Source organism: Adelges cooleyi, unplaced genomic scaffold, assembly GCF_023614345.1.
Source record: "Adelges cooleyi isolate 19-005CV unplaced genomic scaffold, UGA_ACOO_1.1 ACOO_flye_CR_arks_rails_tigmint_CR_PRNA_247, whole genome shotgun sequence".
Classification (NCBI taxonomy): Eukaryota; Metazoa; Arthropoda; class Insecta; order Hemiptera; family Adelgidae; genus Adelges; species Adelges cooleyi.
Window position 1 is genome coordinate 13580542 of NW_026095912.1, and position 16351 is coordinate 13596892.

Below are 16351 nucleotides of genomic sequence, written 5' to 3' on the forward strand. Positions count from 1 at the left end.
GATACCTTAAACGGAAATTCGATTAGGTAAAATGTAAAATAAAATTAATTCATCATAACATTTCCAAGGCATCGATATTGCCGTAATTATAATGTTATTTTTTGTTAATAAATTATTTCAGTTAAAAAAATTAAACGTACAATCCTACTAGATGTCACACTGGAGCAGACATGGGGAGTTTCAATTTGAAACCTTACTATAACTAAATTGGATGAACGGTTTTCACATAGGTATTACATATTATATTTTAACAGCTTGCGTACGAGTCCGCAACCACGGGATACATTTTTTCGTTGCTAACCCAAAGTAAACAGTTGGTTAGTAACAATTTTATGTTGTGCCTTAATAATTGGCCTTAATCGATTAATTGGCAAAACATTCACTTGGTTAGTTTTTTCCCAACCAACTTAACCATTCATTCAAGTTTGTTCGTTGTGAAAACAAAAAATCATTAAAAAAAATTAACATCCCTATCTCCACCCCTATCCCCAGCCCCATCATAAATCAGGTTTTTGAACTGTCGATTTTTCCATGTGTGTGCCAAACAAAGACATACAAACGTCAATAACATTAAACAATTACATTTACGTTTAATCAGAATTGCATCGTCATATCTGCGTTTATTATTCTTATAATCAGATATTACTGTTCCGCTTTTGCACTTTTGTATCACAATTAAGTGTCGTATTCGGGCTGAGGGAATAGTTATTGAACGTTGCTATTTACCTGAAAAAAGTTATTTATTATACTGTAGTTCTAAGGTACCCTAGATGTGCTGTTGTATTTAAAAAAGATGTAATATATGACATGCATAGTCTTATGCCAAAATTTACGGGATCATAAACTACAAGGAAAAAACATTTTAATGTAACTAATGGTGTTTCATTTAAATTAAGAGGAGAAGAAACTAGGTATTAACATGTCAAACAACTTTTTTCAGAACTATACAATTATTTGTATATTTGGAAATTAGAAAAAATATATGTTACAAATTGCTTTTTTTTTATTAAAATGCGATACTTTTAAATAATAAAAATTAAAAATATCATACCTTAAATAAACACACTAGCTATAATGCACAAAAATATAAGAGTGGCAAGAGGTTGTCTATATGATAATCGTGTTGAAGTTTCCTAATGTTGAATGCCTTGAAGTTTTTTTTCTGTAATATCGTCACATACTTGATTTTTGTTTGGAGATGAACGAATACTTGGCACAAATTTAAATATTGTTTTAAATCGTTAAGTTCGAGACGATAACTGGTCCACGGGTCCGGGTAACCGGATTCCACATGACAATTTTGGCTGAAATAATAATAATAATAATAATAATATTCTATATTACAGGAATCAACTCCATTTACAAAAATAGTATAATATATATAATAATAATAAATAGTATAATAATAACAGGTAGTATAAATATAATGAATAACATATGCTACAATAATTTAAAAATAATATGCGTTTATAAGTCTTAACTAATTATCTATTTGACTTTAAATATGACTTGAGTGTATCAGTATTGACAAAATTAAAAAAATCAATATCGACTGTATTACCTGCTGCCATTAATATGTTTATTTAAATATTCATTCAACTTGTCGTTAAACAACTTCGAAGAGCTTACAGTGGTTAGCAATCGCTATTTGATTTCGAACAGTGAACTTATCTTTTAAGACAAGTCCAACAAGCAATCGTAATTCCAGCTGTCAGATCGTTGACAATTGTGCTCAAGAACAAAATTCTACTTGAGTACCTGCAGTTTAATATAAGTAAAATGTAAACAATCAAGATTGATATCTTATCCTTAATCCTTTTATTTTTTTAAACACATGTTAGTCTAGACACAGGCTGTTTCAATCGTGTTTTATTTACTAAAACAACAAATTCGAGTAGACATTACATTTTACGATTGTTTAATAAAGAGAGCTGTGCCAACTGAGCAAAATATAGCGAATATAATTTATTTAAATGCCAATTTTACTTACCCAATTGTTAGTCTAGACACACGTTGGTCCAATCGATTTTTATTTAATAATACAATAAATTAGTGTAGACATAACATTTTACATAAGTGTTTAAGAAGAAGTGTGGGAGCTATGCCGACTACTCAATTAAGCAGTGCATCGAAAAAAAAGAATATTTTAATGTTCTGAAATTGCGTATGGCTCACTTTTGGAACTGGAAATCTGAAAATTAGACTTAATTGATACAGTTTTCTCGAAAATCTGGCGAAAAAATCTATTTTTATTAAGGAAAAGCATAAACTAAATTACAAACACAATAATTATTCCTAATTGCTCAATCTATCCACGAAATGTTCCCGTTTGGGTCTCGCGCAAGAAATTAGGAAATTAGGAGTTAACAGGCAGTATTTTTGTAATCTGCAGGGTTTTTTTTTATATTGTTTCATTATAGGAACTATTAAAATTATTAACAACGTTTTTTTCATCTGTAGAATTATAATCGTATATTTTTATTTAATTTTTATAATACATTTTCATGAATAAATGGCAATATGTTGTGAGTATGGTTAATGTGTGGACGTTTCTGGTTTAATTAATGTACACTTTCTCTTTTCAGCATTGTATAGAAAACCGCAAGCCCTGAAGTGGTTTTCAGTAATATCGTCGGAGGCTTCGATGATCTTGGCTTGGAAATAATCGAATACTTGGCTCATATTGGATTGTTGTTTTAAACCGTTAAGTTCGAGACGATAACTGGTCCACAGGTCTGGGTAACCGGTTTCCATAAGACAGTTTTGATTGAAATACGCATTCAACTGGTCAATAAAACTTTTCAAAGAGTTTACTGGAGCTATCAATTGAATTCTGATAGTGGCCGGTGATTTTGCCTGGTGGTAGACGTCCAAAAAACTATAGTAACTCCTTTTAAACGAATTTATATCAGGACGTATGTCCTTGCGTGCTATTTTGTTCGAGCTGATCGTATGAAAATACTTTAACGCACTGGAAGCGTACGTTAAACCTATCGAAGTCAATTCAAACGCCGACAATAGTGTGTTTTCGCAGGGGTTTATAGGTGAATTAGTAATCGAAGGCCTTCTATGTTGATAAGCAAAGTATCCACACTCGGTAGCCAGATCGTTGACAACTGTGCTCATGAACAAAAATCTACTTGAGTACCTGCAGTTTAACATGAGGAAAATGTGGTTGACAAGATCTACTATGTTTTCCGTTGTAATATCATTTTTTTTGTCGACCAAATTTGCCAGGTCATCGTCACCAAATTCTCCGGCAGCAGTCTTCGTTTTCGCGTTATCCAATATATTTTTCCATCCGGTATAAGACAGCAAACGTTTGGTTTCGTTGATCATTGCGTGTAGTCGTAAACACGACACGAACGGTTCAGATGCAAAAAAAACCTCAATCAACAATATCGCGGCAAAACACTTGGTTAAGTTCATGTTGTGCGTTGAAAAATTCAATTTTACAATTAGCCGGCGAGAAAAATCAATCGTGCAGTAAGAATTAAACAACCGTAACGCTTAATTGATACTAAGCTTATGTTTTGCTAGTTCATATTTTTAGTTTTTAATTTACTATGTAAATAAAGCTAATATTGATTATTTTGATGAAGTTTTTGTACACGAAAGTCCGAACGTTCCATATGTTCATATATTTATACACGGGTTAGTCTAGACACGCGCTGTTCCATTCGTTCCATTTATTAAAACAATAAATTGGCGTAGACATAAAATTTCACAAATGGTTATGAAGACGTATGGCAGCTGCGCAAATAATGAGGTCATCGAAAAAATAAGAATATTTTAATGTTCTGAAATTGGACATGGATAACTTGAGTAACCGAACACAGTTTGTTGGTTTTTTTTTGGTTCCTTGTCCGATGAAATCCGATCAAATGATCACCCTGTATAAAGCTGGTTAACATCCGAATGTATCCATAAGTATGTTATTAGCAATGCATGTGGTAATAAAAAAAAAGGTACATAATGAAACATTAATAAAGTATGAAACTACAAAAACTCCTATCAGATGTCAACACCATGTCAGTGATTATACTCCTTCGAAAAAATTGTGCAGTACATTAATTAGAACGTATGAAATGTTGAGTGATAGGTAAAATTGAAGTAATGAAAAAAATTATTATTTAATTTACTAACTAACAACAAATGATTAACTATTACTTATTGTTAGGATTATATTCAAGTATTTGACTAAATATTTCGAAATAGGTGATTGCGCCATAGACACACAAATATATAAATAGCACGGGGTTGTCGGTTCGATTAAGATGTAGACGTTTCTGGGTTTCTTATTGTACACGTTTTCGTTTCACTGTTGTACAGAAACCCGCAAGCCTGGAAGTTATGTTCTGTAATATCGTCGGATGCTTCGACGATTTTCATTTGGAGATAATTGAACAGTTGTTGTAAATTGGACTGTTGTTTTAACTCGTTAAGTCCGAAACGATAACTGGTAAACCGGTCAGGGTAACCGGTTTCCGCGCGACAATTCTGGTTGAAATATTCAGTCAGATTGCTGTTAAACGTCTCCAAAGAACTAACGGTGGCCTGCAATTGAATTCTAATAGTATCCGTCGATACCGCCCGTCGACGGTAGTCTACCAAGTGTTCGCAATCCCATTTTAACGTTTTTTCAATAGAACGCAAGCCCATGCTGTATAGTTTTCTCGGGATCAACGTTTGGAAGTACTTCAACGCACCATACGCGTACGTTAAACCTATCGAAACCAGTTCAAACGCATAACACAGTAGTTCTTCGCAATAACTCAACGGCGACTTTGTAAACGAACGTGCTCGTTCCGGATAAGCAAAGTATCCGCACTCGGTTGCCAGATCGGTGATAATTTTTCTCATGAACAAAAACCTACTTGCATACCTGCAGTTCAACACGAGGAAAATGTATTTGACCAGATACACCATTTCGTTTCTGTTTAAGGCCTCCATCCGGCCGATCGCCTTTGCCACGTCATAGTCGCCAAACTGTCCTGCGGCAGTTTTCGTTTTCACGTTGTTCAATATGTCTCTCCATCCAGAATGGGATAGCAAAAGGTCTGTTGCTTTGACCATTTCGGACAGTCGTACACACGACGCAAACGGTTCGGATGTGAAAAACATCTCAACAAACATTATAGCGGCAAAACATTTGGTTAGATTCATTTTGTATATTGAAAAATCCAATTCTACAAGTGGCGGCCGGGACAAATAATCGGACCGAATGAATCAAACAATCCTAACACTAAATTAATACTAAAAATGGTATTTGCTAGTTTTTCGTTTAAATTTATTAGGGTTTTCTATGTAAAAAGTTAATAAAGCGAATATTGTGTATTCAATATGTATGTAATATTCGTATGCCTAATTATTTATACACATGTTAGTCTAGACACAAGCTGTTCCTAATGTGTTTTATCCAATAAAACATTAAATTAGTGTAAACATAATATTTTACCAAAGTTTAGGAAAACAGCACCCGTCTGTTTCGTTTCCTCGGGGCAATGAAAAAAAAATATTTTTATAGCTGTTATGCTATTTTAATGTTCTTAATTACATATTTTTGGATTCTAATACATTTCGCTTTTTCGGACGTGCTTTTGGAACTGGATGTCTTGAAAATTTGACTAAAGTTAGACATAGAGTGATGTCTTAAGTGTTACGGTTTTCTCAAAAATCTGATGTCAAAACGTATTATTATTAAGGAAAAGCTTAGACAATAATTACAAACACAATAATTATTCCTAAATACACAATCTTCACACGGGATACTTTCAATAGAATGTTGTTATACATCCATCAAGTATATTATTAGCTGTAAATGGGATAATAATAGAAAGGTGTTTATAAAACTGTAATAACTCCCATAAGAAGTCAACCCTTTGTCTGATTATTGTCTAATATTTAGAATGTATTTTTATTTCCTTGTGTAAATAATACATATATTTTTTATTTGAATCATATATTTATACACATGTTAGTCTAGACGCACGCTGTTTCAGTCGTGTTCTATTTAATAAAACAACAAATTCTTTTCAAACAAATTTCATACTTGGAACGTATGAATAGTTGAAACGCCGAGTGATAATCAAAGTACTTGATTTTTTAAAAAAAAAACATTACAGTTTCTATTATGACTGTAATGATAATAGATTATAGTTGTACCGTAAGGTAATACAAGGTATTTGCATTTGAATTATTAAAATTATTTATAAAAAATTCTACCACTATCCAGTTACTGGAGGCATTCACTAATATTTTAGGCTCATTATTTTGTCAATGGCATAATCAATGGTCTTAAGCTATTGATATTTCATAACAGATATCTAATTAGTTAACAATTCAATTTTTTTTAATTATTTCTAGTGGTATATTTATTACATAACTCGTGGTTAGTGTGTTATTTGGATAAAATTCAAAAAGCAAAATTATATGATTTATTGTATTTTTTTTTTACTGTTTTCTCCATAGTTTATTTTCATTTAGCTGTTTTATAGGAAACCACAAGCCCTAAAGCGGTTTTCAGTAATATCAACGCAGACTTCGATGATTTTGGTTTGAAGATAAAAGAATAGTCGGCGCAAATTGGTTGTTGTTTTAAACCGTAAAGTTCGAGACGATAACTGGCTCACAGGTCTGGGTAACCGGTTTCCATAAAGCAATTTTGGTTGAAATATTCATTCAACTAGTTAGGTGACGATGACGTGGCAAAGTACTAAAGTAAGATAATGGAAAGAGTAACATAATATTTGGCGTGAATAATTACATTATACCTAATCTTGTTCAACTGCACGCTAGTAGACTTTTTTTCTTGAATACAATTACCAATGATCTGGCAACCAATAGTGTTGTGGATACTTTGCTTACCCAGATCAAATACCTTTGAACTATATTTCACCGTTAAATTTCTGTGAAACAACATTAATGTTCGCGTTTAAACTGACTTCGATAGATTTAATGAACGTCATGAGTGCATTAGTGTATTTCCTGTTGTAATACTATACATATATATAGTATCAGAGTGCGAGTAGTAGTAGATGATAATCAAGTATTTAACACAAATAATGTTATTACAATAATAGATATATTATACATAGAATATATACAACACAGTGAAACAATAATACACTAGTAATATGTATAAACTGAATAGAAATACTGAGCCCCGAGCCCTTAGATCAAATGCTATTTATATTAACCCACAAGGTTGCACGCGTCTACACATACACGTGTGCTTACAAAAACAACTTTGTTTTTCTATAACATTTCCTGATTAACAACTACGTATTTTTATTATACAGATAAACAACATATTTATATATTGTGAAATACTACTTGATATATAGAATATTAATTATTATTCCAACACACCCCCTTAATTAATATTTTCTTAACACTATATTAATCTTCTGTGATCCTCTTCACGCCTATGATTGACCGTAACTTTTCAAGTCTGTCCTTGGCTAATGGCTTCGTGAAGATATCAGCTAGTTGGTTTTCTGTTTCTTTGTACTGCAGTTCAAATACACCTTCTTCAAACTTCTCCCGAATGAAATGATAACGAACATCAATATGTTTTGACCTCTTGTGAAAAACTGCATTCCTAATCAAACGAATAGTACTTTGATTATCTATATACAAAATAGGTTTATACAATCCCTTTTCATTAGTTAATTCAGTTAACAATCTTTTAAACCAAATTAAACTTCTTATCGATTCGCAGCTAGCGACGAACTCAGCTTCAGTTGAACTCAGAGTAACTGATGCTTGACGTTGTGAATTCCACCCTATTGTACAAGGTCCCGCAACAAATAAATGTCCCGAAGTAGATCTTCGTGTTTGAATGTCGCCGGCATAATCCGAATCGCTGTAGACACTCAACAATAAATTATCATCTGAATTATAACACAAACCATAATCTAATGTATGTTTAACATAACGCATTATACGCTTGACCATTTGCCAGTGTGCATTTGTAGGTTTTGCAAGAAAACGACTTGCATAATTAACTGCAAACGCTAAATCCGGTCTTGTTACTTGTGACAGAAATAACAGTGACCCTACTGCTTGTCTATAAAAGTTATTACCTGGCTGTAATACCTGCGTATCTGTGTTATCGAATGACGTGTCTGTTCGAGATATGGGGACAGAAACTTCTTTAGCATTATTCATATTAAATCTTTCAATAATATTATTTGCATACTTGGCCTGATGAATGAATAATGAGCCATCATTTTGTTTCTCTATTGACATACCTAGGAAATTATTTAAATCTCCTTGTGTGATTTGAAACTCTTGTTGTAAACTTGAAATGAGTTCTTGTGATTTTGCAATACTGTTTGAAGCAATTAAACCATCATCGACGAATATAGCTAAAATAACTATTTCATTATTATCATGATTTATATACACACATGGATCTGAATCAGTTGGATTAAGATTATATTTTTCTAGAAAATGTCTAAATCTAAAATTCCAATTTCTTGGTGATTGTTTTAATCCGTACAAAGACTTACGTAGTCTACATACTCTACCCGAGTTGTCATTAAAACCCAATGGTTGATCCATGTAAATTTCTTCATCTAATTCTCCATGAAGAAATGCCGTTTTCACGTCGAATTGTTTGAGTTCAAGTTTCTTAGCCGCAGAAACCGCTAATATTGTACGTATGCTTTCATATCGGCATACTGGACTAAAAACTTCTCCAAAATCCACGCCTGGTTTTTGTCTTGACCCGTTAACCACCAAACGCGCCTTAAATCTCTCGACTTGACCATTTACATTGTACTTAATTTTAAATACCCACATATTGTTTAAAACACTTTTATTTATCGGTCTGTCGACAAGTTCCCACGTTTTATTTTCAATTAACGACTTAAGCTCGTCATTCATTGCTTCTTCCCACTTATTTGCATACTCACTGTTTATCGCTTCATAATAGTTAACTGGTTCTGATATACTTAGCATGCACCGATACCTTACCGGTTTTTGTAATTGGCTGCGGTCTCGTAAACTGTACCCATGAGTGTCCGTGACTATAGGTATGGTTACTGTTTCCTCGTTTTGAACTGGTTTTTCATTCACGACTTGTTCCTTCTCGTCGTCAACCTGTGTAACACTTTCGCTTATGCTAACTTCATTTGTATTTATTATTTCCTTAGTGAATATAACGTCCCGGCAATCATTTACCGTTTTCGTATCATTAAAATAAACCCTGTACCCGCGCTTGTCAATAGAATATCCAACGAAAATACCGCTTCTAGACTTGGCATCTAACTTTTGACGTTTTTCCTTGGGTACATGTACATACACTTTAGTTCCAAAAACTCTTAAGTGATTTATGTCAGGCAATTTATTATAATACAACTCATATGGATTTTTATTATTAATTGAGCTTTTACCTGTGAGATTCAAAGTATAATTAGCGTATGATATACTTTCTGCCCATAATGATAAATCCATATTTCTGGAATATAAAATTGATCGACCAGCCTCCACTAACGTACGATTTTCGCGTTCTGAAGAATTCTGTTGTGGTGTGTAGGCTATTGTTTTCTGATGACGGATTCCATACTTGTTTAATATTCCTAAAACCTGTTTATTAACAAACTCTCCGCCGTTGTCCGAACGTATTGCTATTATTTTATTACCTGTCTCATTTTTAAAACATTTAATAAACAATTCAAGTTTGTCTTTAACTTCATTTTTATGTTTTAAGAAATATACAGTTCTAAAGTGTGAAAAATCATCTTTAAAAACAAGATAATATTTTGACCCGCCTAGAGAATCTGTCTGGAAAGGTCCACAAAGATCAGTAAATATTAATTCTCCCACTTTTTGTGATTTGTCCGTACGACTTTGAAATGATTTTCTACTATGTTTACCCATAATACATGCCTCGCATGTGAAGTTATTGTCACTCTCCACCTTAATATTATGTTTAAGTAAACAACTTCTTACGTAACCAATGTTTTGATGTGCCATACGTTCGTGCCACAGTGTTAATGAACCCGCTACTACGGCCGTTGCTCTGGCTGCACATCGTTGACGAAACCCGTTTTGTTAATTGGCTGGTTCTGTATTCTAATATTAACATTATACAAGCCATTTTTGCGTACCGCTTCACAAATGATCTTGTTGTTTAGTAAAAATATACATTTTTTATTATCTGACTTCATTTTTATGCCCTTGTCCAACGTAGAACCAACACTGAATAAATTATATTTTAGTTCAGGTACATAATAAACATTAGTCATAAAATTATTATACTGATTATTCCTAACATAACATATAATATTGATTTGACCCGAACCTTGCGCATATAAAATAGTGCCATCGCCTATTTTCACTTTAATTGGCGATTTAAATTGATTATAATGAACATACCAATTTTTATGTCCCGTCATATGATTAGTAGCACCAGAGTCTAGATACCAGTTATCCGATTCTTGTTCTGTGAATAACAGTTCACTGTAAAAAGCTTGTCCTATTTCACTTGATTGTGACGAATTTCCCTTGGCATCGTCTTGGTCTTTTTTATACTTCCTGCAGTCCTTTTTGAAATGACCGCCCTTTTTGCAATAAAAACAGGGTCCTATCTTTTTTGTACCCACATTTGGATTCCCAACTTTCCGTTCACCAAATTTTTCACTGCCTGTCTTTTTAGAAAATTTCTTCTGGAACTTTCTAACAGTTAAAGCATTATTTTCTTCTACAGATTCAACTACCGAACTACCTTGATACATTCTCGACTCCTCAATAAGTAACCGAGATGTTAGTTCATTTAAATTCTTACTTTCTAGCTGCATTGAGTCCCATGCACTGTAAAAATGTTTATACTCCGATGGCAAAGTCATTAGAATTTTCGTCATAAGCATAGATTCTGTGACTGGTTGTCCCATCAAACTAAGTTGATTCTGTAGGTTTTGCAATTTGGTAATATGCGTCGACATATCGTCAGCCGAGTCCTTTACGTAACTGAAAAATTTATGTTGTATTAAATGTATACTCGCCTCGTTTTTCTGCTCATAGACAGCGAGTAATTTTGTCCACATTTCATACGATGTTTTACAGTTAATCAGGTATTGCATTGGACCGTTGTCAACCGATGTTACTATCAGTTTTTGGCATTTGGAGTCAGCACGTTGCCAATTTAATAGATCCTCTTTAAATCTTTTCTGGGCGTCAGCTTCTTTGCTTGTTAGCACTGGTTTTGTATACTCTCCTGTAATTAAACTACCCAACTCATATGAAGTTAGTATTACCTTCATCTGAAATTTCCAAAGTGTCCAACCTTCAATATTGCATAGCTTGGCAATCTTTATTGATTCTTCCATATCAATAGATGACGTACTTGTATAGTACTCTTGAACGACTTTGATAAATGTATATCCAATATACACTTCGTCAGGTGCTGCTTAATTACTATAATTCACTTACTTGGTGATCTTAAAAAAAATTGTGTTCTTCAAATACTTGACTCTCGATGTCCGGTGTGCCTTTGACTATATGTCTGAGTGTCTGGGCGCATAACCTGTTGTAATACTATACATATATATAGTATCAGAGTGCGAGTAGTAGTAGATGATAATCAAGTATTTAACACAAATAATGTTATTACAATAATAGATATATTATACATAGAATATATACAACACAGTGAAACAATAATACACTAGTAATATGTATAAACTGAATAGAAATACTGAGCCCCCGAGCCCTTAGATCAAATGCTATTTATATTAACCCACAAGGTTGCACGCGTCTACACATACACGTGTGCTTACAAAAACAACTTTGTTTTTCTATAACATTTCCTGATTAACAACTACGTATTTTTATTATACAGATAAACAACATATTTATATATTGTGAAATACTACTTGATATATAGAATATTAATTATTATTCCAACATTTCCATAGACTTAGCTCGAGAAAAATAGCTAGATAGTAGACGTGGCATACGTACTGTTAACAGATCGTTCAAAAGGAATTACAATTCTTTGTCGGACTTCTACCAGCATGCTATACCATCGGCTAGTTTTGGAATTCAATTGCTAGCTAATGAGTTTACTCATTGAATATTTCAACCAAAATTGTCGTTTTGATTTTGGTTGTCCAATGAACCGTAGATCAGTGATCATTTCGAACTTGACGATTTATAAATCATCGAGGTCTCCGATGATAATACTGAAAACCACTTCAATGCTTGCGGATTATTATACAACAGTGAAACGGAAACGTGTACATCTTAATCTCACTGGCATTCCATCGACATTTATATAATTGTGTGTTTGTTAATTTATACTTAGGGAAGCGAGAATAATATTTGTATATTATATTATATTTTATTTTCGATTTCAGAAACGACATAACCCCAGTAAGTATTCATGAAAATGTATATCATTATATGATAAACAATTAGCTTGTTGAATACCAATGTTACATCTAACTTCTTATCAAGCAGTGTCGCTCTATCAGGGAAGTACTTTAAAGAAACGATTCTTTTTACACTAATCGTTTAAAATTTGTTTTCAAATTTTCACCATAACGCATTCTTATACACATTTATTTTTGTCGATTTTTTCTTAATTATGACAAATTTAAATCAATTTAATGTCGTGTGATAGTTAAAAACATACCAATAGTAGTATCATTAGCTTTTTTTTTAGAATCATCAGAAAGTCATTTATTTGATATATAAAACAGACTTAATAATTAGACGGACTTTCCGACTTTTTATAGTGTTAATTTTTTATATAGTCTGGAAATGTAGGAGTCGGTATATACTCATTTATCATTTTTATAAAACTTAATGTACTATGCTTAGTATACCCATAGCAAACAATTTAAAAAAAAATTGTTAGATATACAATAACTGCGAAACAACATATTTTTATAAGCCTAACATTTTAGTTTTTTTTAACTGCAGTTCAACTTCTAGATATATTTAGAGGGTATTAATAGTGTGCGTTCTATATTTTAGTCTGGCAAAGGCCAAACAAAAAAAAAATCGTCCTTACCCTAAGACTGTGCAACAAATTTGAACTTACTTTAAGATGAGGTTCTGTTGAGAATATAATAATATAGTTTTTTTTATTAACTGTTATGACAAATTATGAACATTATTCTTTTTTTTCACTCATTTAAATTATAAAGTATGTATTTCACAATAATGAATTACATACAATTTTCAAACCCCAGATGCAGTTAGGGTTCACTGATGTCCGAATAAGGCCTTTTTTTGCTGTCCTCTCATTTTCTATTTGTTTAAATTTTTTAAAACATAACCCTGTTAAAAGTTCGTCGTATGTATCAAATAAATGACTGATTGTAAATAAAGTATAAACTATACTGTAGGCATGTATTTTACTATTACACAACAAAAAGTTTAGTTTAAATAATGACGACTTAAATTATAATTATCGTATTTTAAAATATCTTCAAAAAATGAATTATTAAATAATGCGTTAATGGGACTTATAATATTTACCTAAAGGGGACAATCTCATAATATTTTTTTTTTCTGTACATCAATCATTATATTATAAGTCATTTGGATTTCTTTGCTCTGGGAAGACAATTGTTTTATATTGGCTAATTTTACACATAAAACAGTTTAGTTAATTATTTAAAATGAGAGGAGGAAGAACTATAAATATTTTAAACAATTTGTTCACATCCATACGCAATAGTTTATGTATTTGAGTAAATATTTAAAAATAATTACAGAGCGAAACTGCAAAAAGTTACATGTAACATAGGTATTTGACAATTTGCTTAGTTTTAAGATTATAATGAAGAACATTTTAATAAATGATGATTATTTCGTCACTGGAATCGAATATTAATATTTCTATATACCAGATGGAGTAATATAGTCTATAAGGTAAACTGATCTATAGACTTGCGAAACGCCAAAATCGGTTCAGTGGTTTAGGAGACATTCTGGGTCCTGACACAAACATTCTGGACTTCGGTTCTTTATTTAAAAAATCGTTTTTATGTCTATACAAATTTGCTGTTATGAAATTATTTTAAATTTTCAAGTTTTTTTGAAATTTGTAATTTTAGGTAAAATTAACATAGGTACAGTTTCACTAAAAAAATTAACGATTTAAAAGTCCGTCTTATTATTCAAATAAATAATGACTGTTTGTAAAGAAAAGTGCAAACAATACTGATAGCATGTCTCTTATTACCACATGAATAGATAATTTGATTTAATTAATGATGATTTTAATTATTATTATCATAGATATTTAATATACTGTCTTGATAAATCATGCCAAACTGGTGAATCATCAAATTAAACCAGAAAAATATTGCTAAACCAGTAAAAAGAACCTGCTAAGACAGTAAAAAGAAACAGAATATTTTAAGTCAATTTGTAGACGCAATATTCACCACTGCTACGCTACGTTCGGGTAAAAAAAAAAGCTTGCAATACGCTACTCTAGCAAATAACAATATCATACTTATTGACTGCTGCGAATATTTGGTTCGTTCAGTTTGATTCCGTTTTATCGCCAGTTATTCGGTAAATTGGATGATTAATATAAAAAATGAATTCAAGCAAGTGTGTCGCCGCGATATTGTTGATTGAGTTGTTTTTTTCTTCCGAACCGTTCACGTCATGCGTACCACTAATCGATGTAGTTCAAGACACGAAACTTTTACTGACTCATCCCGGATGGAAAGACATAATAGATAACGTGAAAACCAATAATGCCGAAGGGGCGTTAAGTGACGATGACGTGTCAAAGTTGATCACCCAAAATGAGGACATTACAATAGATAACGTATTAGCCGTGAACGGTCACATTTTCCTTATGTTGAACTGCAGGTATGCAAGTAGACTTTTGTTCCTGAGTAAAATTATCAGCGACCTGGCAGCTGAGTGTGGATACTTTGGTTCTTCGACTGAAATGCCTTCGTTTTCAAATTCGCCATTAAAATTTTGCAAAGAAGTACTATATTCGGCGTTTGAACTGATTTCGATAGTCATATCGTACGCTAGAAGTGCGTTAAAGTATTTCCAAAAGTTATTCCAAAAAAAAAAAATAGCCAGCCAGGGTTTACATTCTACGTACAAATGGTTCAAATGGAATTACGAAAAATTATTGAACGAACGAGCAGAATCACCGAATCTTATCGGAAGTCAATTGAATGCAACCGTAAGGTCCTTAAAGACATTTAAGGAGAAGTTGAATAAATATTTTAGCCAGAAATGTCATGTGGAAGCCGGTTACCCGGACCTGAAGACCAATTATCTTTCTGAACTTAACGAATTAAAACAACAATCCAACTTAGGCCAACTATTCGATTATCTCCAAACGAAAATCATGGAAGTATCCGACGGTATTATTGAAAACAACTTCATGGCTTGCGGGTTTCTATACAACAGTGAAACGAAAACTTGTACATTAAAACAACCCGAAACGTCCACATCTTAATCATACTAATGTCATATTGCCATTTATATATTTAAGTGTTTATTAATTTATCAGCATTCATGAAAATGTATTTTATTATAATCTTAAAACTAAGCAAATCGTTAAATACCTATGATATATCTAAACTTTTGCAGTGTCGCTCCATTGTGTTATTACTTCAAAATATTTACTCAAATACAAAAATATAATTCTACGATTCATAAATCAATTTTTTGAACAATTTAATAGTTCCTTCTCCTTATTTAAAATTATAATATATGTTGGTTTAAAAGTTATCTAGGCACATTGTATTTAATAAAGTCCCGGAGGTTAGAATGTTTGTGCCAGGACCCAGGATGTCTAATAAACCACTGAGTCAAATTCGTCGAATCGCAAGTTTATGGATAAATTTACCTTTTCTCCTTTTAATTTGAAAAATATATTTAAAAAAAGTAAATGCCTTTCAACTTAAGCCCTACAACTTTCTGAAAAAACGTTTGTATATTGTGTTGGCATGTTTTATAATTATAGTAAATTTCGCTTTTTTTGGTCTTAATATTGGAACGTAAAGTCTGGAAATTACACTAATGATAGACCAAGAGTGGAACATATCATTTCTCAAAACATTTTTTACAATAATTATCATTGATGACAAGATATTAAAATACTAAAATAACACGTGTGGAGAAACCACCAACCCATTGGTTGTACAGTGTACTTCGTTATTTGAGTAAGTACTAGGTTTTAACTAGTTCGAGGTATTTTCAAAGACAAAACTTATACCTTATTGATCCTCATCTACTAAAAAAAAAATCATAAAAAAAATATATCTTATATAAATTGTAATGCTAATGTACGTTTAAAATCAAAGCTATATTATAAAGAGTGACATACTGCTCTTTTGACTATATTGAC

General features: G+C 32.1%; 1 protein-coding gene across 5 annotated transcripts; it reads left to right on the top strand.

Moving 5' to 3' along the window:
- The first annotated feature begins 5997 nt into the window (after positions 1-5997).
- LOC126836368 (uncharacterized) lies at positions 5998-15646 on the top strand. Of its 5 annotated transcripts, XM_050569655.1 has the most exons (4): positions 5998-6181; positions 6498-6720; positions 12366-12381; positions 14260-15646. In XM_050569655.1, exon 4 carries the CDS (start codon positions 14567-14569, stop codon positions 15455-15457), a length of 891 nt encoding a protein of 296 aa, XP_050425612.1. In that variant the 5' UTR covers positions 5998-6181; positions 6498-6720; positions 12366-12381; positions 14260-14566; the 3' UTR covers positions 15458-15646. The 5 variants fall into 5 exon arrangements, with proteins under 5 accessions (XP_050425612.1, XP_050425608.1, XP_050425610.1 ...); XM_050569651.1 differs by lacking the exon at positions 6498-6720; XM_050569653.1 differs by lacking the exon at positions 6498-6720 and having other exon boundaries at positions 5998-6171.
- Positions 15647-16351: the final 705 nt, after the last annotated feature.